At 41.2% G+C, this 25750-nt stretch overlaps 3 protein-coding genes across 3 annotated transcripts; 2 read left to right on the plus strand and 1 right to left on the minus strand.

Moving 5' to 3' along the window:
* The first annotated feature begins 21 nt into the window (after positions 1 to 21).
* LOC142965659 (threonylcarbamoyl-AMP synthase-like) lies at positions 22 to 5772 on the plus strand. Its single transcript, XM_076106703.1, has 6 exons — positions 22 to 1448; positions 2365 to 2560; positions 3055 to 3169; positions 3275 to 3394; positions 3555 to 3685; positions 4952 to 5772. Exons 1-6 carry the CDS (start codon positions 1277 to 1279, stop codon positions 5061 to 5063), a joined length of 846 nt encoding a protein of 281 aa, XP_075962818.1. The 5' UTR covers positions 22 to 1276; the 3' UTR covers positions 5064 to 5772.
* Positions 5773 to 6686: 914 nt separating this feature from the next.
* LOC142965655 (threonylcarbamoyl-AMP synthase-like) lies at positions 6687 to 9437 on the plus strand. Its single transcript, XM_076106695.1, has 6 exons — positions 6687 to 6750; positions 7077 to 7269; positions 7491 to 7605; positions 7679 to 7798; positions 7959 to 8089; positions 8731 to 9437. The coding sequence occupies exons 1-6, from the start codon at positions 6687 to 6689 to the stop codon at positions 8840 to 8842; spliced, it is 735 nt and encodes a 244-aa protein (XP_075962810.1). The 3' UTR covers positions 8843 to 9437.
* A 674-nt stretch (positions 9438 to 10111) lies between these two features.
* Positions 10112 to 23137, minus strand: LOC142965739 (glycoprotein endo-alpha-1,2-mannosidase-like protein). The gene is made up of 4 exons (XM_076106817.1): positions 22391 to 23137; positions 20001 to 20110; positions 12488 to 12564; positions 10112 to 11516 (listed from the first exon to the last, which is right to left on the minus strand). The coding sequence occupies exons 1-4, from the start codon at positions 22899 to 22901 to the stop codon at positions 10880 to 10882; spliced, it is 1335 nt and encodes a 444-aa protein (XP_075962932.1). The 5' UTR covers positions 22902 to 23137; the 3' UTR covers positions 10112 to 10879.
* Between the last annotated feature and the right edge of the window lie 2613 nt (positions 23138 to 25750).

Raw genomic sequence — 25750 nt, forward strand, 5'->3', positions numbered from 1 at the left:
AGAAAGAAGGGGGGCGGGTGTTCCACTTCTGGTCACTTCTGCGGTGGTAAGGACACATCCTGGAGAGATTTTCTCTGTGGGAAATAAAGATTGCCTTTTTAAAAACAAAAAACGGCATCAAGTCTCAACCGTCCAAGGAGAGAAAAAGCGAGCTCACCACTAGTACACCACTTAGAGCCTTCAAGTCATTCAGGACTTGGTTGCACAGGTTTAATTTGTCGGACAGGGTCACTAGTCTGTCCTCGACGTCCTCCAGGTCCTGTCGAAGAAGAAACATGGAGGTCATTTGCTAGTGATGGGCAGACGGCAATCAAAAGTTCAAGCTTCAGATCGAGGCTGACCTGTTTAACCGGTGAAACGGCCTCTTCAGTTCGCATGGTTAGGTCTGAACAACCTGGAACTGTTTTACAAACTACTTATAGATATATAAATAATGTAACTGGTAAAACCCCAAAAGTGCATTTATTGTTACCTGTTTCCGAAGCCATGACCATAGATGTATTGTTTGTCCTGTTAACTCTGCATTTCCTTATTGTGTGTGCCTTCTGCGTATTTAAGTAAGTGCTCACAGGTGATTTAAATTTCCCTAATTAATGAGTAATGAGGGGGCATGCAGGTCATGTGGATTTGAGATCTGTTTGAGGGTTTGAAGAAGTGCCAGAAAATGCTTCTCCAGACATTTGCAAAATAACACCAGACTAAAATCATATATAGTCTATGACTACTATTTTTATTTTTTATTTATTTTGGATTTGCAAAATCGTGTAAAATCAAACTTTAATAATACAACATATTATCTGGGCATGAACATAAATAAAGAAAAATTAAAAGTAATTTAACACATTTTTCAGCGGTCCAGAGTTTTCAGTAAGTTTGGGATCATTTCCATATGTATGTTACATGTATCAATAGTTTTGGGATATGACATTTTGCGAAGATGATGAAAAACAGTTATACGATATACCATTTTGTTATGAACTACAACATAAAACGCGCAGAAATATCCCCGGAGTATACCTGGAGAAATGTACTACAAAAGGAGCATTGATATCTTATCGTAATGTATACAATGTTATACCATAAATCGAGTGATCTAATATAAAACAGAACCATCAAGTCCAAACTTTTTTCCCCACTTGATAGTTAAAACAACGTGCTGCTGGCCCTTTAAGTGAGCTGGCGTCATTATTTGGGGGCGTAACCCGGAAGAGTTCTGTCATATCAACATGCATGCTCCCCGGCTGTGAGGTGACACCGCCGCTGCAGCTTTGATTGTATGAAGTCCGTTTGTAAAGTCGCTGTTGAATTAATCAGATCCGGAAGAGCTCACAGTTCAGCCTCAGCTCGTCCGCTCGGAGGAGACATGTGCAAAGAGCTCAAGACCAAAGTGCTGCGTCTGCTGCCGCCGACCTCCAATGGGCCATGTGTCCATCAGGAGAGCCAAACAGGTCAGCTCATATTCACAGCAAACGTGCATCCCTGTAGACTACAGGTGCATGACTTTAATAGATTTGAGCTACAGTAATGTAAGATGATGTTTGTCAGTAAGTGACGCAAACATGGCAGCGTGTTACCTGAGATTTCTGTTTTTCCTGTCATGCGTGTGCCAAGTACACACCTACACAGAGCTTATGTCGTAGTCCAATACAGTAACGTTGATAGGCTTTATAATCAGACAGCTGCCTGCACACACTGAGCATCAAAGCTTTATTTATAATGTCATCATGTGACAGTCTATGACATCAGCTGTTTACCAGCTATTGGAAGTGAAATTACTTGATGAACTATGGATCTGTAATAAATGTTTCTCATTTAGTTGAGTAATATAAACTAAAGATATTTATCATATTCATAGCTTCATCATATGATTTGCATGCAGCCCTTTTTTCCTGCAAAGTACCCTGTGATTAGATAAGTGCAGTTGAGGAGAAACCACAGTTGCCTCAGAAATGCAGTGGAGTGGATATATGAAGTAACACAAGTGTCCTGTACCTTTTGTTAAAGAGTGGGTCTGTATACTGCACTTCCCAAAATGCAAGTCAATAGTTCTGTGAGACACTGTGCTCTGGAACTGTTGTCACAGGCTGAGGAGTCCGCCACATAATGAGCGCATAGACTTTCACATGTGGGTTCAGTGGATTGCCCTTCATGTGCAGCTCTAGAGCAACACTTGTCATTTGTTACCGTCTGTTTCTGTACGTTTTTCAGCCCTTCGCTACCATTGAATCAATCTCCAGCATGCATTACATATATATTGAAAATGACACGCGTATATATTTTCTTCCCTCTGTGTTTTGTTGTCACGCGTGTCCTGCAATGGATGATGCCTCCCATTTACCCTCCCTTGTTTTTTTTGAACTGCAGATGGTGCTGAAATCCTGAGTTGTACAGCGAAGGCTCTGAAGGAGGGTCACGTGGTCGCTGTGCCCACAGACACCATCTACGGCCTGGCATGTCTGGCCCAGAACTCTGAAGCCGTCAGAAAAACCTACGACATCAAAGGCCGAAATGGACACAACCCGCTGGCCATCTGTGTAGGAGAAATCCAGGATATCTATAAGTAAGTTTATGTACGAACGCTTGCTGTTTTACCTCCAGAATGAGATGAAGACGTAGATCTGGCGCCCATTTTGTTGTTTGACGGATGGTCAACTGATCATTCAAACAGTTTGAATGCCTGTTGGTGTGAGTCCCTCAGAAGTGTGATGGTTTTAATCATAGACCGACCACATGTATTAGTCATCCGCAGATGAGTCAGACCTAGAAGAGGCAGAGATGCCGTCTCCACACCAACAAGACACATTTTACACTTCGAGTGACGATCACACCCGCTGTCACAGAAATACCCCAGGATTCATTCATTATTTACTCGGGAGGAATCTCTTTAAATTAAGGCATTCGTAAGTAAATCACAAAATAATACAGAGGACATGAGGCAGACTACCAGCTGACAACATCTTGGATTAAACAAAGAACATCACGTTATCTGCGGTAACCTCCGTATGAGAGCAGTCTAGAGACACTTTAAAACATTGTGCTTGTCTCCATGGTCAGGTACTGTAAGGTGAAGGTGAAGGAAGAGCTGCTACGTGACCTGCTGCCCGGTCCCGTCACTCTGGTCCTCGAAAGATCCGAAGTACTGAACAAGGATCTCAACCCCTTTACTTCAGTAAGTCCACTCCTTTTCAACTGGATGTTACTGAAAATAGAACCGCAAACAAATGGTTTTCGCACCGAGTGTCGTCTGCTGCTAACATGTCCATGTGCCCCTCAGATTGTCGGTGTTCGTATCCCAGACTATGTCTTCATGAGACGCCTTTGCCAGATGTGTGCCGAACCACTCGCTCTTACCAGCGCCAACATCAGCTCACACACCAGCCCCTTGGCCGCGCACGTAAGGGAAAAATAATACAAGACAAGCTGAGATATGCTTTTATCAGTCTCGCATTCACTGTGTTTCATTCAGTATTGGAAGGGCGTCTCTCTTTGTTTTTATCTCTTTGTCATTTAAGATTTCTAAATTCTTCTTTAATGTTGCGGTTTGTCCTCTGAAGGAGTTTCAGGAGCTCTGGCCCAAACTAGCAGTGGTCGTGGATGGCGGACCAATAGGAGACCAGAGCCGCCTCGGATCAACAGTGGTCAACCTATCGGTTCACGGCAAATACAGCATCATCAGACCCGGCTGGTGAGTTCATGCGCTTTCTGTGACCCAGTTAGCTTTTACTTTCTGCTGTTACATGTACCATTTACTCTCTCCAAACTAAATCCTACCCACCAATAATATCCACAGGAGCACCAAACCTTTAGCAAAGAAAGACTTTACTCAAGGATGAGCTGATCACTGTGACCTCACAAAACACGTTTTGGGCCGTAACTCAGTAATTCATATGCTAATTGTGACAATTTCTCACAACTGTCTAATCCAGGAATATTCAATTAACATTTAAAGGATATATATCAGATATGTACACTAAATAAATGAACGAGATACAGGTCACGTTACACTTCGGTTCCAGAAAATATTCCAGACAAAGCATGTGATGTGATGGATCAGGTTTCAGTCATAAATAGATATTGATCTGTAAATACTGTGTGAGACTGATCATCTGGCAGTATAATAATGATTTGCATTTCAAAACGCATTTCACAAATCCATTCTCCACACTGGTTTTTAGGATGCAGTGGAAGTATACTCAAAGCAGACAGTATGCATATTAAATACACAGAGTATGAAGGATGCTTACAGGTGATGACTATTCAAATAAATTATGGCTGGTGGTGAAACAGGTTAAAAAAAATCTTGCTGAACAAAAAGTATGAATTTAGTGTTAAATCTTGGGGAAAGCATTGTGATGTCTCTTTGGGATATTCAATTAGCAATAGGACACATATTGTACTTACTGTTGAAATGTTAGTATCCAAAGCATGTGATACTTTTATATACTGACTGCTAAAACAGTATACTATGAGGATGTAGTACTTACTGTATAGAATTATTATTTACTGTAGTATGGATTTGGGACACTGTTGACTGTCCATGCTTATTTGCATGGTAAAGTTGAACAAAGAGGAAACCTGTTTTATTACACAACTCGGGAAGAAGGGAACATACGCACCAAAGCAAAAACACAGGCTACTTTCCTAGAAACCTGCCAGGGTTACTGCTGTGCTTCGTACTGAAGCAACAGTGTCATCATAATGTACTCCACCACTGGGAGGATGGGCCTCCTGCTGTGATTATGAATCTCCTGAAAACTAGTAAACACAAAGTAGTCAAGCCTATGGAGTCAGAATATGTAAATACTTGAGTAATCAGGGGTGTAATGCATTGATTAGCAGACTAAAACATGGCTACGGCCACAAAAACACTTTATTGCATCGTGTCCTCCCACATTTACTCTGAAGGACACTCGGTACATTAAACAGGAAATGACTGTAATTCTGTTTTTAGTGCTCTTTCTTCTACGGTTGATGTGCTGGAGCACAAATATGGACTGTCAGAGGAGCCGTGGGAAGATGGACCTTTGAAATCTCCACACGCTGAGACGCACACCAAGTGTTGACCGTTGACGAATGCTTTTCATGTTCACGTGGAACAATGAGTTTTTCCCGAGAAGGACTAGAACTCAGGAACGACTCGACGGCTGACGTTCTGGTGGCTGCTTTAAGGACTGGAGTAACTCTTTTCCTTTATGTGTCTTCTATCTCGGGATTATGTGGGATCTTGAAGTGTCACAATTCTCTACCGTCTATTTAGAAAGAAGGTCAGATATATTGGATTTAATTTTTTATTTATTTAATTGTTTTTGCATAAAATTAAAACTTCATCTTTTGGTATTTTAAAACGGCGTGGCTTAACAGAAGATACAATGGTGTGAGATTTATTTTAATATTTCTATCATGGTTAGAATTGTCATAGGGTTCATTTTATGACCTAAATGTGATAACATAAGGGATGGGAGGAGTTCTATGACTTGCATTGACTATACATCAAACTTGAGTCCAGAACTATATTTTATTAACTCATGAATCTCCTTTATTTATTTTATCCACATGTCATTTTAACGTGTGAGGCTTGCACAACGATTGGTCTCCTGCAACAGTTACAAAAGCTCTGTTTTATGTTGGAGCCTAACCTACATTCACAAGTTTGAAAATACTTTCTCTGCCCATTTACAAGTTAAGAACTGCAGCATTTTCTAAATTTGCATCGCCTGTATTGACTTGTTTTGATGGATTGTGCAACCACAATAAAAGTTGTTTTTTTCAGTATCGGAGTGTTATTATTGCATCAGAAAATTGTTGAGCCATATGTCTGTCTTTATTTTTAGGTGTCTGGAAGGTGTTTTTAGGTGTCTGATTTTTTTTTTTTTTTTATTTTTTTAAATCATTTCCATATTGTGTGTGTGCCTTCTGCATATTTAAGTGCTCACAGGTGATTACAATTTCCCTAATTAATGAGGGGGCTTGCAGGTAATCTGTTGGAGGGTTTGAAAAAGTGCCAAAAATGCTTTTCCAAACATTTGCAAAATAACACCAGACTATGACTACAATTTGTATTTATTATTTCTTTTGGATTGGCAAAATTATGTAATAAACTTTAATAATAAAATATATTTCAAGGGTAAAAAAAAAGAAGTAATTTAACACATTTTTCAATGGTCCAGACAATTATTTTGAACAAGAGTTTTCAATAAGTTTGGGATCGTTTGCATATGTATGTTACATGTATCAGTAGTTTTTGGGATATGACATTTTGCTAAGATGATGAAAAAATATACCATTTTGTTATGAACTACAACATAAAATGCGCAGAAATGTCCCCAGAGTATATCTGCAGATCATTTCCACAAAAGGAGCATTGATATCTTATCCTGCATAAAAGGTTATAACATCAATGGAGTGATCTAATATAAAACAGACGCATCAATTCTCATCATTTTCCAACTTGATAGTTAAAACAACGTGCTTCTTCAAGAGGTGGCGTCATTGTTTCGGGGCGTAACCCGAAAGAGTTCTGTCATTTCATCAGGCGTCAACATGCAGGCGTCAACATGCATGCAGGCTGTGAGGTGACACACCCACGTAGCTTTGATTATATAAAGTCCGTTTGTAAAGTCGCTGTTGAATTAATCAGATCCAGAAGATCTCACAGTTCAGCCTCAGCTCGTCAAATCGGAGGAGACATGTGTTTTAGGAGCGGGCCAGAGCTGCTGCTTCTGAGGCAGCAGCTGTTTGAGGGCCAAACAGGTCAGTTTATATTCACAGCAAAAGTGCACGTGCATCCCTGTCGACTACAGGTTTATGACTTTGATAGATTTGAGCTGCAGTATTGAAGAACGATTTTCAAAAGATGTTTGTTATTAAGTAACGCTAACATGGCAGCATCAGATTCCTGCTTTTGCAAGTTTTTCAGCCATTCAAGACCATTGAATCAATTTCCTGCATACAACCGACCTGTTCAATATCAGTATGATTGAAAATTACACGTATTTTCTTCCCTCTGTGTTGTGTTGTCATGTGTCTTGCAAAGGATGATGCCTCCCATTTACCCTCCCTTGTTTTTTGAACTGCAGATGAAAATGTCGTGAGTCGTATAGCGAAGGCTCTGAAGGAGGGTCAAGTGGTCGCTGTGCCCACAGACACCATGTACGGCCTGGCTTGTCTGGCCCAGAACTCTGAAGCCGTCAGCAAAATCTACGACATCAAAGGAGGAAATGGACACAACCCGCTGGCCATCTGTGTAGGAGAAATCCAGGATATCTATAAGTAAGTTAATGTACGGATGAACAATATGAAATTACTCTAATCTTTTGCACGTTAAAACCTGGAGCATTTTTTAATTCCTCATCGCCTGACTAGACTTGTTTTGATGGATTGTGCAACCTTTGGATTGTGCAACCTCAGCCAAAAAGTTGTTTGCTGCTATATTAATGCTCTGAATCCTGTTTAGAGACACTTTAAAACATTGTGCTTGTCTCCATGGTCAGGTACTGTAAGGTGAAGGTGAAGGAAGAGCTGCTAAGTGACCTGCTGCCCGGTCCCGTCACTCTGGTCCTCGAAAGATCCGAAGTACTGAACAAGGATCTCAACCCCTTTACTTCAGTAAGTCCACTCCTTTTCAACTGGATGTTACTGAAAATAGAACCTGCTGCTAATATGTCCATGTGCCCCTCAGCTTGTCGGTGTTCGTATCCCAGACCATGTCTTCATGAGACGCCTTTGCCAGATGTGTGCCGAACCACTCGCTCTTACCAGCGCCAACAGCGGCTCACACATCATCCCCTTGGACACGCATGTAAGAGAAAAATAATACAAGACAAGCTGAGATATGCTTTTATCAGTCTCGCATTCACTGTGTTTCATTCAGTATTGGAAGGGCGTCTCTCTTTGTTTTTATCTCTTTGTCATTTAAGATTTCTAAATTCTTCTTTAATGTTGCTGTTTGTCCTCTGAAGGAGTTTCAGGAGCTCGACTCCAAACTAGCAGTGGTCGTGCATGGCGGAAAAATAGAAAACCAGAGCCGCCTCGGATCAACAGTGGTCGACCTATCGGTTCACGGCAAATACCGCATCATCAGACCCGGCCTGTGAGTTCATGCGCTTTCTGTGACCCAGTTAGCTTTTACTTTCTGCTGTTACATGTACCATTTACTCTCTCCAAACTAAATCCTCCCCACCAATAATATCCACAGGAGCACCAAACCTTTAGCAAAGAAATACTTTTTATGCCTCTGTGCTGGCAATAGCCGTGGCCAGAGGAATTAGGTTTTCGGGTTGTCCATTCTTTTTACATTCTGGAGAATTTGGCACAAACTCAAGGATGAGCTGATCACTGTGACCTCACAAAACACGTTTTGGGCCATAACTCAGTAATTCATATGCTAATTATGACCATTTCTCACAACGGTCTAATCCAGGAATATTCAATTAACATTTAAAGGTTCAGAGGTCCACTTCAAGAAAATGGCCTCAAGCTAATGAACATCATAAAAAAGGATGGGCCTCCTGCTGTGATTATGAATCTCCTGAAAACTAGTAAACACAAAGTAGTCAAGCCTATGGAGTCAGAATATGTAAATACTTGAGTAATCAGGGGTGTAATGCATTGATTAGCAGACTAAAACATGGCTACGGCCACAAAAACACTTTATTGCATCGTGTCCTCCCACATTTACTCTGAAGGACACTCGGTACATTAAACAGGAAATGACTGTAATTCCGTTTTTAGTGCTCTTTCTTCTACGGTTGATGTGCTGGAGCACAAATATGGACTGTCAGAGGAGCCGTGGGAAGATGGACCTTTGAAATCTCCACACGCTGAGACGCACACCAAGTGTTGACCGTTGACGAATGCTTTTCATGTTCACGGGGAACAATGAGTTTTTCCTGAGAAGAACTCAGGAACGACTCGACTGCTGATGTTGTTCTGGTGGCTGCTTTAAGGTCTGGAGTAACTCTTTTCCTTTGTGTCTTCTATCTCGGGATTATGTGGGATCTACAATTTTTTTAATTATCATCGCCTGTATTGACTTGTTTTAATGGATTGCACAACCACAATAAAAGTTGTTTTTTTCAGTATCGGAGTCTTATTAATGCATAAGAAAATATTTGAGCCATACCTCTGTCTTTATTTTTAGGTGTCTGGAAGTTAAGCATCTGATATTTTTCTTTTTTTTTTAAAGAGCAGAAACCACTTTAAGTGCCCCTCTCAACCAAAGAGCATATTTTTTTTCTCAAAAATGCCAGTTTGAAAGTACCTTTTTACTTTAATAGACAGCAGGATTTCATCAAATGAATATAGCAGAGTGCTCCAGTAATTGGTGCGTTTTTATTCATATAGCCTCTTCAAAACATTGAGCCTCAACCTTAACACTTAACTGATTCTATTTAGTTTTCACTTCAGTGACAGAAGGTGGCGCCCACCATTAACATTGATTGATGTAACCAGAATGTTGCCGGGCAGCCAGCAGAGACTCTAGAAAGTCACTGCAACCGGCCAAGAAATTGCAAAAACCCTAACATGTAGTTTTTACACAAATGAGGTATAATGTGTTAATAAATTAGCTTTAGATTAATTTTGATACCGTTAGACAGAACCAGGCTAGCTGTTTCCAGACTGTATTTTTTATTTAACAGGCAAATATGAGAGTGGCATCAATCTTCTCGTCCAACTGTCTGCCAGAACGTGAGTTGAAAGTATTTTCCTAAATGCTAAATGGTTCTCTTCACTTGCTTAACCACTACTTACTGCTTTTTAAAACACCATGGCTGGATCCAAACTTGGATACTAACACACTGTTGATACTAAGTACGACGTAATATTTAGTATGTAGTGCGTTTCAACTGCGTATTATGTGGATTTTGTGCACACGAGAAATGCCTGTAACATACCAAGAATTTCTGAGTGTGAGACATGAGCTTACTGGGACATACTCAACCGCCCCCAAAATGCATTGCTGCCTTTCAGACTGTCCATTGGCTGACAGTGAGACAGACGGTTTGAATATTTCAAATCATTAGGAATGATGGCGACATTGAGGAACAATTGAAAAGAAAAAGTGCCGGAGCCCACTTTTAAAAATGTTTATTAATTTTAATTTGCCTTAAAATAATACAGGAACATATTAAATTGAGTGGTAGAGGTAATGCTGATTTCAAATTTGCGATAAACAATTTGCATTCAATGGTAGCGTGGACCATTAACGTTGTCATCGATACAGTCATGTGATGCAGAGAAGACGTATTGTTTGGGTATACTTCAGTGTGAACAGTGTGCTGGTAATGGCATACTAAATGGTTAATTTAATAGGCAGTATGCAGTACATACAGATTTAGTATGTAGTATGCAGTACGGCATGCGTTTTCAAACACAAAGGGGAAGTCACCGTTAATGTATGAAAGTGAAACCATAGAAGTGGCTATTGTCATCAATTCTATTATTTAAACACAGAGAGGGAAGGAGGCCCTTAGCCTACATGATGACGGGTTTCTTCGTGTGTTTGAGACGGTTCATGAAGTTGCATTAAGTGAACAAAGACCAAGAGACGGCCGACCGAACATTTTAGGACTCTGGGCTGTCAATGGAACAAATTCCCCCAGAATAACCCTTTTTTTTTTAATGCTGCTTTACTCAGAAACTCAAACGAGACAAGTCACACCGACGACACAGTGTCCTGTTCTTGCAGATCGGCATGTGTGCACAAAAATACGCACACACACACTTGCAGAAACTCTCACATTCGGCTCATCTTTATGCGCTCACATCTATCCTGATCAGTCCCAACATTCACTCCCCCTCGCCCCCCTTTGTTGTCTCTCCTTCATGTGCACACACACTTCCACTCGAGCATGCTGTTTCAAGTCAGTTTGATGAAAGCTCACATGAGCCACTGCTCCTTCTCTTTGTTGAACTGCTCCGCCCAGCGGCGGGTCAACTCCAGGTAGTGATCAGGTCCGTGTGGCTGATAGTCCAGGTACACACGGGTCACTGTTTTTTTGGGCGTTGCCCTCTCTATCTGCGTTCCCTCGTGCCATTCATTAAAAGATGTGATGGCGACGACGTCCGGCCTCACATTCAGCGCCGCCTGCAGGGCCGTCTCATAGTAACGACCGTTCACCCTGTTGCGCATGTTGTGGTTGTTCCACGGCCGGATGCTGGTGTCGATATAACCAGGTCCAACGCTTGGGATGAAGAGGAGGTTGTTGCCGTCACAAAAAGCTTTGATGGTCTTCCAGTTCTGGTGAGAGGAGCCGAAGGAGAAACCGTTGGAGGCAAAATAAGTGTACATGCCATCAAAGCCTCCTGCGAGGATGTCGTGCTTGTGGCGCTCCTCCACGATCAGTGCAATGAAGATGGAGTCATAGGCTGAGCCACGCACGCTGTGGGAGCCGGTGGGAGTCAGGAACTCAGACCAGGACTCTGGAGGAGTCAGGTAGGAGTCGTAGATGTAAAATAGAGGAAGACTCTTCCCTGTGCTGGAAGTGAACTTGTAGAAGGCTCCATGGTCACCATACCTTTTTAAAGAAAACAACACACGGGTCTTTAGAGTCAATTCAAAAGGGTTTATCCTCTCAGCATTACTATTATGATGGTGTCAGTATAATCTGCATGTTTAAGTTGACTGTGGGACATGAGGAAAACACAAGAGGAAAGCTCAGGTTAAAAATGGAAAGGATTCATCTTCTGGGGAGCCTGAATCTGCTCAGTAGGTTTCTTGACAATCTTTTTGTTTTTTCTCACAGGAGTTGATCGCGACCAAAACCAGAGCTAAAAGGGAGTGAATATTGGACCATTGTGTGGCCAGAAACACAACTCTAAAGGAAGAAAAAGTTGCTCTGTAACTGTAAATAAGCAACTGTTCACCATATCGAAGGTGAGAAAATCTTAATTTTGTGTTCACAACTGGTTTCTGCTGCTCCCAAGTGGCCATGATAAATCAGTTATTCAATGTTTACATGACGGGTAACAAAAGTGGAAACTTTCTATTAAGTAATTAAAGGAGGTTTATAGGATCACCTAAAACATACAGTTGTATCCTCTTGGCACCATGAATGCAAACAGCAAATGTAATGAAAAGCCAGCCAATAGATTTAGGATACATTGTCATGGACAAATATGTTGTTCGAGGGAAAATTAGGACCAAATAGGGCGGCTAGAGAGAAGGTCAGAGGGTAATTGATTCTTCATTTAATGACAACATATGAAGATTTGCTTTCCATTTCTTGCTAACATTTGTTGAAAATGTAAAATCTTTTGGGGGGTTTTGGGCATTTGAGTTTGAATGTACTTGACAGGTGCTCCTTTTCAGAGCAACCTTTATTCTGAAAGTTTTGTCAAATTTCATTTGCTTCAAAAACTCATTCATGAAACTAGACTAATCGAATCAGAAATGCTTTCTAAAAGTATTTCATTTTTGTAACTAATGTTCTTTTAACCGTGCATGAAATCGTAATGGTTGAGTCGGTGACGGAGAAGTACAGCCTACCTGTCAATAATATACTTGATGTTGTCATGCACACTCTGGTCGTTTCGTCCTCTGTATGGTTGGATGTGAAATGCAACCTAAGAAAACAGGCAGAAAGACACGCGCTTTGTTAGTTTCCATTCATCTTATATCTGCTTAAAAGATACTATTCGCAGATGACCTGAGCAACTATTGACTTGAAATCACCATTTTGACCTTGTGTGGCCCTAAGCAAAGCATGACATCAGGCATCTGGTTTCTCTTCCCTAATGTTACAGTTGACTGTACTTATTTGCATATTTCCTCAAAACCTCTGAATAAATGCGTATAACACCAGCACATCATAATACAGTTACCCACTCAAGCAGGTCCTTTTGGACACGATGTGACGTCAAAGAACCATGTTTTCACTATTTTCATTTTCATGACAAAGTATGTCACACTTTAGATGTTTTCACCCTAAGTGCTGCCCCTCTGGAGACTTTTGTAATGCTCACTTAGTGGCTCAGTTAGAAACGGGTATTTGCAATTGATGAACAACAGCAGCAGAGAAACAAGGGACCTGAAGTGACACGTGCAAAAAAAAAAAAGTGCTTAAGTTGAATATTTTAAGGAATGGCCAGAGACTTTGAATAATGTATGATCAAAGTGAAACACTTTTCTTCTCGAGCAGTGGACACCCAAGGGGGACAATGTGAATAAAAATGGCTTTTTAAGATGCTGGAGGCCAACAGCAACTAAATGGATGTAGGACGTTATCGAGTGAGCTACATCGCCTATGTTGTGTGATTCCTCTCTTGTCCCGGATAAAAGCCTAATGAAAGTCTACATTTAGACCAGTAAGATGAAGACTGATCGGACCAGTTTCATTTTATTATCTGATGGTTACGCTACAAGAAAATGTGAAGTGATCACCAGAGTTATTACAAATCATCCTGAGAGGGACATGAATGTGTGTTGCAAATTTCATTGTAATCTATATAATAGTTGCAGAGGCAATTCACTTAAAACCACAAATGTCTGCCGGAGGCACTATATTGAAAGTCAGTGGATCAACAAAGGCATTAAGCACCCATAGAATGGATTCCACCATGAATGTCTCTGCAAAATGTCAAAGCGATCCATCGTATAGTTGAGATATTTCAGTGTGAAGTGGTTCCCCTCCACTGAGCCACGCTGTTAGCATGGCTAAAACGAGAAACACTGACATACGCATGCATCACTATCTAGAATAAGAACCTCTCAATGATGGCGATTGTGTTTTTCCATTTTAGTTAGCCACATTGAATCGTTTGTCAAAATGTTTACCATAGGGAGTGTTCGGTGTTTGTCTGTGGAAGAGAGGACAGTTAGCTGCACTGACTGCGTCACTGTGACATTGAGCATAAGTGTACTAATGGATTAAAGTGATGTTTAGAATTGGCTAGAGCCGAGCAAATTGTTTTAAACTGCGAATGTCTATAGATAAACTGTCACCTGGAGGCAGGAAAAAAGAACCACTTGTGCCACTAATGGAGATGCTAAGTGATTTTATGTGCTGCAAGACGTACATTTTAATGGTGTAAGATGCAGTTGCTGGCAAAATATCAATTTGAAGAAAAATAGAGGAAGGAAGATCCTGACATTCTGATGGAATGATCGCCTGGAAGCAATGTTTGTTTCGCCGTAACTCTCTGGACTTCTTGTAAAGTAACAGCCCAATAATGTGAGATCAAATGTGAACGTATTTAGAAAAACTATGAGGTATTGGCAGATATGAAGCCATGTAGTTATCATCCACAGAGGGGGAAAAGCTGCTATGGTCTCCTGTTCACTGCAGCAGAACGCAGGCCACTAGAAAGCTCGTTTTCCAAACACATTGGCCCATTGCTCTGTGGTAATTTCGAAGTAAATGAGACAGAGTCTTCGCATTTTAATACCTCATAAACATTGACAGCATGGGCCAGGATCAACCCCATGATTCATGCTGCGCAGAGTGGAATTTAGTGCCATGTCATGCAGAAAGCACTAAAGGAGGGATACGAGCCAACGCAAAGATAAAGGTCCAGACCCTTATAACAATTTGATCAATTTTAACAAAGCGGAGCACATTTCTTCATGAGAGAGTGTCAGTTTTGCTCTGTGGACAAAGAGTCACGTAGCTACTGCTGGGATCTGGAAAGTGTGGCTGATGCCATCATAGGGCACCCAGTGGCGTTATTGCCCCGTGTACACACGCAGCTACATGGCCTATTTATTGGATAGACCTTGTACAGCCCCTCAGGGTGCAGATTGTTCAGAGCGGCAAACTGAGTCATGGGACCCATGATGCACATTTTCCCCTCTGCTCCCTCCCTCCTGCACCCAGCTTCCAATCAACCCCCCCCCCCCCCCCCCCCCCCCCACACCCTTTCCCCACCAAACCGCCCCCGCCCTCCCCTGAGCAGGAGGACTGTTTCAACTCCTCTTCAAGCTGAGGCCGAGCAGCAGCTCTGCTGTGCAGGCTCCATGTGATCTGCTCTCCAACTCTGCTGTACAAGATACAGGCTACACAAGCTTTTTTGTGTGGGTGCTGCTGAAATACTGTTCAACTTACATAATAAAAAGGGTACATTGCTTTCCTGTGTAGCATAACCCAAAAGAGGAGCCAGTGTTCTTTTTAGCTGTGTGATGTGGGATTGCCAGGAAGAAGGAAGTTGGAATTGTTTTTTGTTGAGCTAGATCTGCTCCAGGTATATTAAGACAGGCAGTATGAGGAAAATAATGTGGCTATTGAAGCGTAGTAGAAACACAAAATACAAGTATTAACCTGAAAGTGAGCATAATATGTCCCCTTTGAAATATATAAATGACTCATCTTGAACATAACTTTATCAAATGAGATGTGGTGTGGGGAGACTAGCTTAACCCGCCCATCATACTCGTAGGTTATAGTAGCTAGCACCGTAGTATCCTAGTAGGAGGTGTGTGTTTGGATCTCGGTTGGCAAATTATGGTGATTATGCTCTAAGTTATTATTTTTGCCTCCTCTTGACAAGAGTGCAAGTTAAGGAGATGTTGGTGGAGGGCAACAGTGCTCTACAACTTGAAACTCCTTTTTCAAGAAAAAATGACCAAACATTCTCTGGGTCCAGTTTCTAATTTGTCAAAATTTTCTTTGTCATATATGCCGGTAAATTTAATATATTTGGCATTTGAAATGTTTGAATAAAACAATTTGAATACATCCACTTAAAATTAAATATTTTAGGAAGTTACAATTTGGAGCCTTGGTTTGTATTGTGCTCTCAATCTGATATTGCATGGTCCTGAACACATTTAGAATCTTGAAAAAGGTCAATGCCACATTCATGCCTCAGTGAGGCATACAAAAGCACTGTACGGACACATTCACATGCTGTTCTTAGATTGCTCTGTGAAGCAGTTACAAGTCTGCCACGCTCGCTGTAATCCTTGTCTTCAGTTTGCAAGGAGTGCTGCTGTGACAAACGAGACAAGACGGCACAGGGCAAGGACGGACAAAGATATGAGATGGAAAAGAAAGTGAATACGGACAGGTACTCTCTCTCACTTTAGCAGGATACATTTGAACTGTTTTACGCAGAAGTGGAGTTCATTCTTTCTGGTGTTTTCTCTCTTTTTCCGATCTCTTTATCATTTGCTCATCTTTTTACAGCAATATAACGTTGTTATTAAATGAACGTTATTAGTTTTGTGTAATTATATCGACTCTCCAAGGGCCTGACGTTTCAAAACAACACTGCTCGTGCATTCTTAGAAGCATTTCTCAGATTGGCCGCTATCCACTTTGCTACTAAAAGCAGATTGCCGATATGCGTGTTTCCTGAATCCTGATCTGATACATTTTTGGCTGTTACCACTGCTCCTGTGGGACCATCAGTCTTCCTTTGGGCTTTCCTCCCTCCTTTTGTTTAGCCTGCCTTTCATTTGAAAAGAGCAAAGAAATAATTTAAGGTTTATTGCTTTAGAAAAATTTGCATTTGAGTTCCAAATGATCAGAGCCAAAGTTCTTTACCGTGTCAGCATTTTGCTGAAAATTACGCGAGAGGAAACACTCCAGAGAGAAATGTCCCTGTGTGCAGATGGAGTGGGAGGAGTTTGTCCAAAAACAAGGAGAACTGGAAGAGGATGCTTGGAAATGCTGCACTCCCCATGCTGCTGTATACAGAGAGAAAATATGCTATTGCTTTCTCTGCTCTGCTGACTGATTGTGATCTTCTAAAGTCTTTCATAAAACAACACTTCCGTCTTCATGCAGAGAGGTTCTGAAATTGTAGAAGGCATAGAGGGTCTGTTTTTCCACACACACTTCCTCCACGCTTTTAAGAAAATGTTGTGCTTGCTCGGTCGCTCATGATAATATAGCATGGCATTCTATTAGCTTCTCTGCTGACAGCGTTATGTGTAAAACCTCATCAGCTCAGCGTTGCATGTCTAATCCAGGCGTTCTTGTCTTGCCCTCACGCAGTGATACATTATTTCTTTGCCTGCAGCCAAACAGCAGACTAAACAAATGTGATATCAGATCTGACAGATTGGCCTGACAAACTGTCTCTCATCAGAGTTGTTTATACGCAGGATGAGGCCAATACGTGTCACATCGCTGCTGGAAAATAAATGATCTTTATCTTCACATCAGGATACAAACACTTGCATCATAATGAATTGTGTTACAATGATCCTTCCGATGACTTTGCTCTGTAATTAACCTTGGTGATAACTTTAGCAAGTTGTCAATACAACTGGTTTTCTTATAGATCAGTCACTGGTTAGTTTTGGTCCTGTACGTTAAAATATATTTAAAGAATATACATGGAGTAGTGGTGGTGTTTCTTCCACAATTTGACAATTTATTTACGATCTCTCAATTACAGGACCGGTGTTCTTCCTTAATGGAATTGAGTCTGCTAAAATTCTGACAATTTCTGAACTGGGACTCGAAAACAAACTATTTAGCAATTTATTTCCTATAAACATCATTAGGGCTGTATGTAACTTACTGATTTTATTTCTGCCAACAAATTGTTACAGCTCTAAAAATCATAGTAATTTAAACAAACCCTTACAGAAATGTTGATGCTTTTATCTGGATGGCTGGCGGATTTTTCTTTACTTAAACATTTAGTGTGTTGTGCAGATGCTGTATGTGCATTATTAATGGCACCTGCCTTAACATAGGAAAACTCTTACTAGCTTGTCTCTCTTATATGTCATTTCAAATTCATACAGAAAGCTTCTGAGTGGCTTTTAATATGCACATGAACACATGAAGTATTTTTCTTCAGCTCTCATTTAAGAGAAAGTCTGACAAAAAGGAAAAACCTCAAACTCCAACCATTGTGTTATAATCTCTTTTCTGTCTTTCCCTTCGTCTCTTTCTTTATCTGGAGAGATTCTGACAAGAATTGTATCGCATTACGAGCTTTCCCTGTAAATGTTTAATAAGCCTTCGATACAGCGACAGGAGGCAGAGAGACCGACATGGTGGGCAGTTATTTCCTTCAATGTGCCATTTTCCAACCTAATTGGCAAATCGGTCATGTGGCTTTGCTACCCCCACCTCTCCACCCTGCTGATATGCTCACCCCCACTGAACAACTGATCCAGCAGCAGCAGCTATTTGACCTGTTTTTTTTTGCTCTAACGCTGGAGAGGAAATGCCATTGCTGCTGCAAACATCCAGAATCAAATCCATGAGTAGCACAGACAGCTTCATGGGAGGCAGCAGAACAAGTTCAAAAGCTCTTAACCTTCCTCTCCTGTGACAAAAACAAAACTGTTGTTTCCGTGTATAACTCCCCACAGCACAATAGCTCATTTGGGATTACTGTCCTGAGCAGTGTTAAGTTCTCTACTTACCTTTGTGAAGCATCTTTAATCCTTTGCTAGCTCCTGTCTAACTCTGCTCTTAGTGAGATGAAAGTATGGTGAGATAATGTAAAGAGATATTTACACATCGAACGTATGCCTCAATATACAGCACATTGTCTTTGTTAGTTGTAGCCTCACTAAGGTTTAGTTCGTAGTGTTTGAAATTCAGTGGAATTCAGTGAAATTCAGTGTTCAAGCTGGCTTATTGTATTTAATGGAGTGCCTCAAGGTTCTGTACTTGACCTCCTTTCTTTTTTCTTTACATAAATCATTTTGGTGTTTCTGCCCATGGAACTAACACTCATTGCTATGAAGATGATATGGTGTATATGAAGCTCTAGCGTAAGTTCAGACAGGAAGACTATACTCTTGCATGCCTAAGCCCGTAGCTTATTTACCATACATCTGCCATCACTCCTCATGCAGGCACACTCTTTATTTCCTGGCTGTTATTGTTTGGGGCCGTCAATCATGATATCAGCTGTCTAGATCAGCTGGTCTCTCTAGCCAATAGCACAACGACACAAGGACATCGTTAGCCTATCATCTTGCTGCTGTCTCTCTTGAATATGACTGTCTCTCTACCTTCAGTACACTCATGCTGCCGTTACACAGCCCTCCACCTCCCCATCTCCGCCCAATCTTCGCAGATTCATCAGCTTCATCAATTCATCATTCTATCAACCTCATCAGCCACCATCACCACCAGTGTCTGGACTCCACGGGGGGATTTATATTGTTGCCGCTCAGGGCAATCACAACTCAATCACAAATCTCCTCGTTGAGTTCAAGCGCCGAAGAATTTCTGCGTGACTCATTAACGCAGCATCTGTGATAATAAATGCACTCTACCTTTAGTATTTTGCAGTCTTAGCTCGCTCAACTCAAACTAGTCCTGAACTCATAAAAACTGGGTTGATGTTGTTTTCTAATGCTAGCTTATATACATTGTGGACATTCTGACAGCTCAGGGGAAGACAATATAACTTGTTACTCGTTAAAAATGTAAAGGTATTTTGTTTAATGTTTATCTTTCTTTTATGTTTGTATATTAGACACAAGTCCTGTTTGTCCTCTGTATGCTTTAATTTATAAAGCTGTTCCAGGTAAATTACATTCATATCCCTGGCAATGTAATTCACAGTGTTTATCTTGCAATCATTATATAAAAAAAAAAAAAGCTACTACAAGAAACTGTCAGGCCCCGCTGGAGTCTGAGCAGAAGGACTTTCTGGTGAACCTGAATGATTTCATCTGATTTCATGCGGAATCCGACCAGCTGGCACCGATGACTAGCATTAAGAATAATTACATAGAAATCGTCAATCTTCTCGCTGATGGTCTTGTTTACTTATGTAGGTCATATAGTTTAGTAATGAATTGAGATTTGTATAAGCAGTTTAATGTTCCTCACAGTAACTTTAAATAAATACAAATAGAACAAAAATAAAAGTTGTATATACCCCCTACAAAGCCCATACCAGCATAATTGGTGTAAAACTGTTTCATCAACAGCTGCTGATTTAGAATTAACAAATTTTCCTGCAACAACTTGCAGTTTGCATAAAAATTGAGTTGATTATTGATTTGGTTCATTGCTCTTTTTTCCACCTTGGACTCTTTCCCAACTTTGTTTCAGGTCACACACACACATGCCTTTTACCTTGAGGTTGTGTCTATATGCAGCATCCAGCACAGCTGGTACCAAATCCTCAGCGGGTTCCCCGTTGTCGTCAGCCAAGCCGGGGGGATACCAGGACAGGACCAGAACCCCTGGAGACACGCGTAAACTCATGAGTCTGATCATCCATCCTGGACCAAAGACACTGGTTAATACCTCAGAGAGCATCTACTGCAGAGAACGTATGTCCAAAATGCATATGAACCTCGAAAAAAAAGTTATCTCATGCATTGTCAAAATGATGTATGGATTGTAAGAAATGCTGACAGTCCTGTGGTGGAAATAGGAGCTGAAAAAAACGTTTGCTTTTATGAATCTACAGTGAGGTTTTTTCATGCAGCCCTTCACACAGTTGTACAGACCCATTGAATGAAGTCAGCTGTGCGTTTATTGAACACACTGTGACAATTCTGCCCCGGTAATCCATTAGGATAATTACCGTATTTTATAGGACCAGGCAGAAGCTGGTAAGGTTTGTGGTAGGATACTGTATGCATGGTTGGATTATGAGACAATGAGTCATTGGGCACAGATATGTAAAAGGCCCCCCACCCCACCGAAATAGGAGCAAGACACCACATCGAGCAAAACGAGTCACTTTGGGGTTGTTTAGCATCTCTTTGTGGTCGTTTTGCGTCTCTTTATGGTCGTTTTGTAACTCTTTGTGGTCAATTTGCATTTCTGGTCGTTAAGCGTCTCTCTGTGGTCATTTGTGTTGTGTGTTGCTCAAATGCTGTCGTTGCATTTTATCATGGAACCTGCTTTGACATGTCCATGAGAAATGTTGACATCCACTTCAAACAGAGGCTCATGCACGCCCTGAAGCCTTGGGGCCCCTGGGCCTGTGGTCTGTAGGCCTGTTCAGTATTCCATCCGTGGCTGTGAAGTGTGTGAGCTGATTCTTTTTATCTAAATGCCTACCTGCCCATCATCCATATCCTGCACCCGATTGAGGAATATGCACATATTTATTATGTCTCGTTTTAGGGGCAATCTCGCCGCGCAGCTTTAGTGTGTGACAGCTTATATATTGCAGTTGAGAAATGCTTCCTCATGCTCTGATTCTGGCTGAGAAATAGCTTCATATCAGCAACAACGGTGCCTGGCACCAGAGAGGATCTGGCACATGGGATATGAACTAAGAGCTAATTCATTAAATAAACGTCCACTTGCTGTGGAGCTATGGGGACTATTAGATTACAATACCCAACTACGTCTGTGTGTATTAAGAATGAGGCAGCTGCTATTCATTTTATTTATGAGTCTCTGTGAAGTGGTGGGGAATCAGTCATCAAGCCAAATGGAACTATTTACAGTTTGGCTGGCTGTGGTGCCTAATTAAATTGATTATTTTTCACAAAGCATTGTGACCCAGCACTCCCATGATCCATCTGTCTTTGTGGTGAGGTTTCAAACGGATGGATGGCGTGGTCATCATTCCGCATGTTGTACAATAACCTACTGACCTGCGGGCCTATCATGTGTAGGCTGCTGACGTCTGGACACACCAGGCTGTTACTCGATACCAGGCTATACAGGACTGTGCTGTCTTTTAGGGAAGCCATACAGGTTTTTGAAAAGAATAACAACATGCATATCAATATTTCATGGGATGCCCAAGAAAACCTCTGATAGGACCCTGGGTGATAATTTAATACCGTTCATCTCTGCTTTTATGCAAGTCTTGTAACTAGAGTACACACTTAACCTTAGATAACGCATAACACATATTTAAATGTACACTATTTCATTCCCCTTGATGATTTTAAAGCTCTATGATCAGATGTGTTTTATGGCTCTTGCCATGGTTTTTATTAAATCTATTCGTATTTTTTTCTGATGAAAAGCATAGAAGTAGAACAGTTCATTGCATTCAACATCACGACTAATTTAAATGTGATTTTTTTCCCCCCCATATGAATATTGTAACATATAAATGCATTACTATCCTGATATTGATTTCAACCATATTACCCATCACTGAGGGGCATGCTGTGTTGAAAAACACACTAAAATGTAATCACACTCTAAATTCCCTTCATCAGTTTTGAAGTTGTGACAGTCAGGAAGGTGTTCTAGTCATAATGTAGACCTAATAAGTTGATCTCTTGATTACTGGAGCTTTTAAAGTCATTAAGTTTCTCTCTGTGCTGCAGAAGAAAGCGCAGCAGTAGATATTGAGGGACTTTGAGCTGGGCGTGTGGGGAGCTGTCCAGTGGATGTGTGGTGCTGAATTTGTTTTATGCCTCTCCAGCAGCTTTATCGAGGCCAGAATATTCTGTGCTGCATCTGAGCGCAAAAACAAAATGCAACAATGAACTATTTTCCTTACTATTTCTTCCCAAGAAATCTACGCAGTCTCTGAACCGTACCTGCTGCAGATGCTCCTATCTGCTCCATGTGGGAATCCAACACGTCCGGGTCCCTCGAGCTGTACGGATTAAGTTCGGGGTAGAAACTGGAGCCGATGTCCTCAGGCGGCATGTGTCTTCCTCTCGGGTAGCTGGACGCGATTTTGGGGTCCCAGTGTGGAACCAGGATATGGTCCCAATGAATGTACTTGCCGTCCATGTCTGGGTTGCCGTACCAGGTGTAGTAAAATATATGAACATCATAAAAGATGGTACCTTCGGGGCCAGAGTTGGACAAAACTGCTTTAGTGTCGCTGCCAGCCGGACGGTCTTGATCCTGGGACGCGGTGGCATCACGGGACACCGAGCGCCGGTCCATCTTCCCTGCGATCATCGGCAGCAGCTCCAAGCCCGGAGCCAGATCCGAGAAGCCGTGACTGGGCTTCAGGGTCCTCAGTCCCATCAGGGTCCCAAAGACGAACAGCGTAAAGAGAAACAGAGCTATGCACGCTTTCCTGCGTAGTCGTGCCATGTTTTTGGCTGCAGTGACGGGACCAGGAGCGCAAAAAAAACCGAGAGTTCACCTCACGACCTACGAACTATACTCTTCAAAGTGTCCTGCAAGGCAACTGCAAATGGCACATTCTTCTGAATTCATAGCTTTAAAAAAAGTAGCTACATGATTGCAGAGCAGACGCAGCAGACTACTTGACGCAGTTGGCTGCTTTAACTTTTTTTTCATTCTGCTGAGCTGCGTAGCTGCGTAAGTGTAGCCTGTGTTGGAAACTCGCCTCCGTAAGCGCTCCTTCTGCTCCGTACAACGGGAATGAACCGAGTCCGTTAACGTGCTCTCCCTTCGGCTGTAACAGGGCGGATGTTCGCGATGCTGTTCCCATCAAGACGCTTCACCCACTGATCTGCAAACTGTTATTCTCTGAGCTGCTTTACTCCAGCTGGCTGCAGAGTCCCGCCCATGAAGCAGATCCGTCCACCTGATACCGGACGCGGAAAGACAACCGGCGTCGAGAGGATGCTCCCCGGTGACATCGAGAGGGGGGTTTCCAGCCTCCGTTGGTTGACGGTCCGTTTTGGATATCAAAAGAGGCGGGGCTCTTTGGTTGATCTCTGTTTTGCTTGTTTGTACATGGCTGCAGAGCCTCGCGCAACAGAAATGTGCAAAAAATGACCATCACGTGAATGCTGTCAGCACATCGGCAACAAAGATCAAGTAAGTAGGCTATAGTATTGTCGATGTATCACAAGTGACATCATTAAATCCAAAGTGTTGAAATGAAGGCAGGCGCGTTGACTTCAGAGATGTATACTGACATCTAGTGGTATATTACATAATAAAACCCAAGGGCACTTCACCGTGCTGCTTTCAGGTACTGCCGGGAATTATGACACCCTAGATGTCTTGCTGTTGTGATGTCCAGTTTTATAATCATCATCATTATTTTAAACCAGTGGGAAGTGCAAAATGGGTCTCTCTGATTATAATTCATTGATGGATCTATTTTTGATCAAAGGCAAAATGTTCCGTTCATCTTATTTATTACTGCCGACTTTGAACAAAATGAAGGAGTTTAGCTTCAACTCCATAGAGGAAAGAAAACAGTTAGTTTAACTGTTAAACTAATTACCGATCAGTCCATTAGCCCGTGTAATTTGGCTGGAGTCCAGCACTGAGATCTTGGCTTCCGGCCAAGATGATCTGAGGCAGCACTTGGGAGGCACTGACCCCTCCACCTGGTTTACTGATACTTCATTTGATTGTTTTCTTTGTCTGCTGAGAAGTTTGTTTATGGACAAACTGGTGACTGATATTCGCATGCAATCGGGCGTTTTAACCTGTGGTATTTAACGTAAAATCAAATCTAAAATAACTATCAGTTCAACAAACTTCATTCTCCTATATTCGAGCACAATTGCTGTTCAAGGACTAAGTATATTACCAATTTTTTCAGCTTTCCTAATGTTAAAGTTGAACCCCGCAATATTAAAAGAGTTGGAGTAGCTCAAATGTGTATGTGAATTGTCAAAGGCCAGTAAAGCATTTGGCGCAAGTTTAAAGCGGATTTTGGTGCCGTAATCAATGCTGTCATCTTTCCAACTGTAGGCCTACCAACAATAAAGAGACCCAGCAGTTTAATTATGTATTGCTTATACTTTCTTGTGTCAGAAGTATTAGTTAAAATCCCTACAACTGAATAGCCTACTTCAGGTTATCCCATTCGAAATAATTTTAAAACGTTATAACGTATAGTAAAATAGGGACGCAGATAATTTTACAGCTTCAAGAACGCAATGATAAACTAGATTATGAATTAAAAACTAGAATTGTTCAGATCCAAAAATACCACAGAAAAACCTCTGGTCATTTTAAATTTCAACGTCCCGTTATAGAATCTCATTTTCCAAACCAAACAAAAAACCCAATCAGTATAACGTGTAAAATCTATTTGGTGTAGTGGGTGTATTTGGTTTTACAGCAGAACATTAATGGCTCCTATAACTTTAAAATGTCCCCCTTCTTATCTTCCTTCCTATATCCTGCAGGTCAGGCAGGTTTCAGTTATCAGGTTTCAGAAACCTGAGATTTAAGTTGTTCTGCTTCACATTATAATATAATATATTATAACCCCTCTCTGGCCTAGAAGCATGTTTCTTAAAAAACAATTTACCACTTTAACGCATTGATATGGTGCATACAGTTTTCTCTGATCTGTGAAACCATAATTTGGGACATGTACTGCTGTCGATTATATAGCCTAAAGTTTAGGGCCATATATACGCGTGTTGCGGGTCCACAAGGGGTCGTCGTGGTAGTTGTGATGAAATCGACAGGTCACCTTTAAAACATCCATCAAGCTTTACATACAAACACAAGGGTGGAGCTGTGCTTCCATTCACCAAAATAATACTTAGTAATGGAACCTTGTAATTATACTCCGCAGATAAATGTAACTAATTCAACTAGTATTTTCCCTCTCGCACGTCGTAAATTAAGCTTTTCATTCAGATATTTGTTGGTATGGTATGTTTATTCTTTCTATATTCATTATTTCTATATGTTCTATTTTAGTTATTTTTTGAGTAATTGTTTTGGTTTTTATTGTAGTTTTTAATGTCAGCTGTAGTTTTTTTTTTATAGTTTGTATTTCGTTTTCATTCATTCATTTATTCATTGTACAATAATATAATTTAGTCATCTTTTGATCATTTCGGAGCTGGACTCTCTCATTTTCAGCTTGGTAAAAAGATCACTTTCCTTTGATTCATCCATCACTCCACAAGGACACAGTCAACGTCTTAACATGATGTAATCAATCACTATTGATCCATGAATTCGTTTGACCAGCTTGGCTTGTTTACATGTTG

This window comes from Anarhichas minor, unplaced genomic scaffold (genome assembly GCF_050575085.1).
Source record: "Anarhichas minor isolate MPS153535 unplaced genomic scaffold, ASM5057508v1 ptg000035l, whole genome shotgun sequence".
Taxonomy (NCBI): domain Eukaryota; kingdom Metazoa; phylum Chordata; class Actinopteri; order Perciformes; family Anarhichadidae; genus Anarhichas; species Anarhichas minor.

Bases quoted from the DNA above. Each gene is read 5' to 3' on its own strand.
- LOC142965659 (XM_076106703.1), top strand. From the start codon at position 1,277: ATGAAGTCCGTTTGTAAAGTCGCTGTTGAATTAATCAGATCCGGAAGA. The intron at 3,170-3,274 runs GTAAGTCCACTC...TGTGCCCCTCAG, and splicing joins ATCTCAACCCCTTTACTTCA to ATTGTCGGTGTTCGTATCCC. The intron at 3,686-4,951 runs GTGAGTTCATGC...TTCTGTTTTTAG, and splicing joins AGCATCATCAGACCCGGCTG to TGCTCTTTCTTCTACGGTTG.
- LOC142965655 (XM_076106695.1), top strand. From the start codon at position 6,687: ATGTGTTTTAGGAGCGGGCCAGAGCTGCTGCTTCTGAGGCAGCAGCTG. The intron at 7,270-7,490 runs GTAAGTTAATGT...CTCCATGGTCAG, and splicing joins GAAATCCAGGATATCTATAA to GTACTGTAAGGTGAAGGTGA. The intron at 7,606-7,678 runs GTAAGTCCACTC...TGTGCCCCTCAG, and splicing joins ATCTCAACCCCTTTACTTCA to CTTGTCGGTGTTCGTATCCC.
- LOC142965739 (XM_076106817.1), bottom strand. From the start codon at position 22,901: ATGGCACGACTACGCAGGAAAGCGTGCATAGCTCTGTTTCTCTTTACG. The intron at 20,111-22,390 runs GTACGGTTCAGA...GCGTGTCTCCAG, and splicing joins GATAGGAGCATCTGCAGCAG to GGGTTCTGGTCCTGTCCTGG. The intron at 11,517-12,487 runs GTAGGCTGTACT...TTCTTTAAAAAG, and splicing joins ATCAAGTATATTATTGACAG to GTATGGTGACCATGGAGCCT.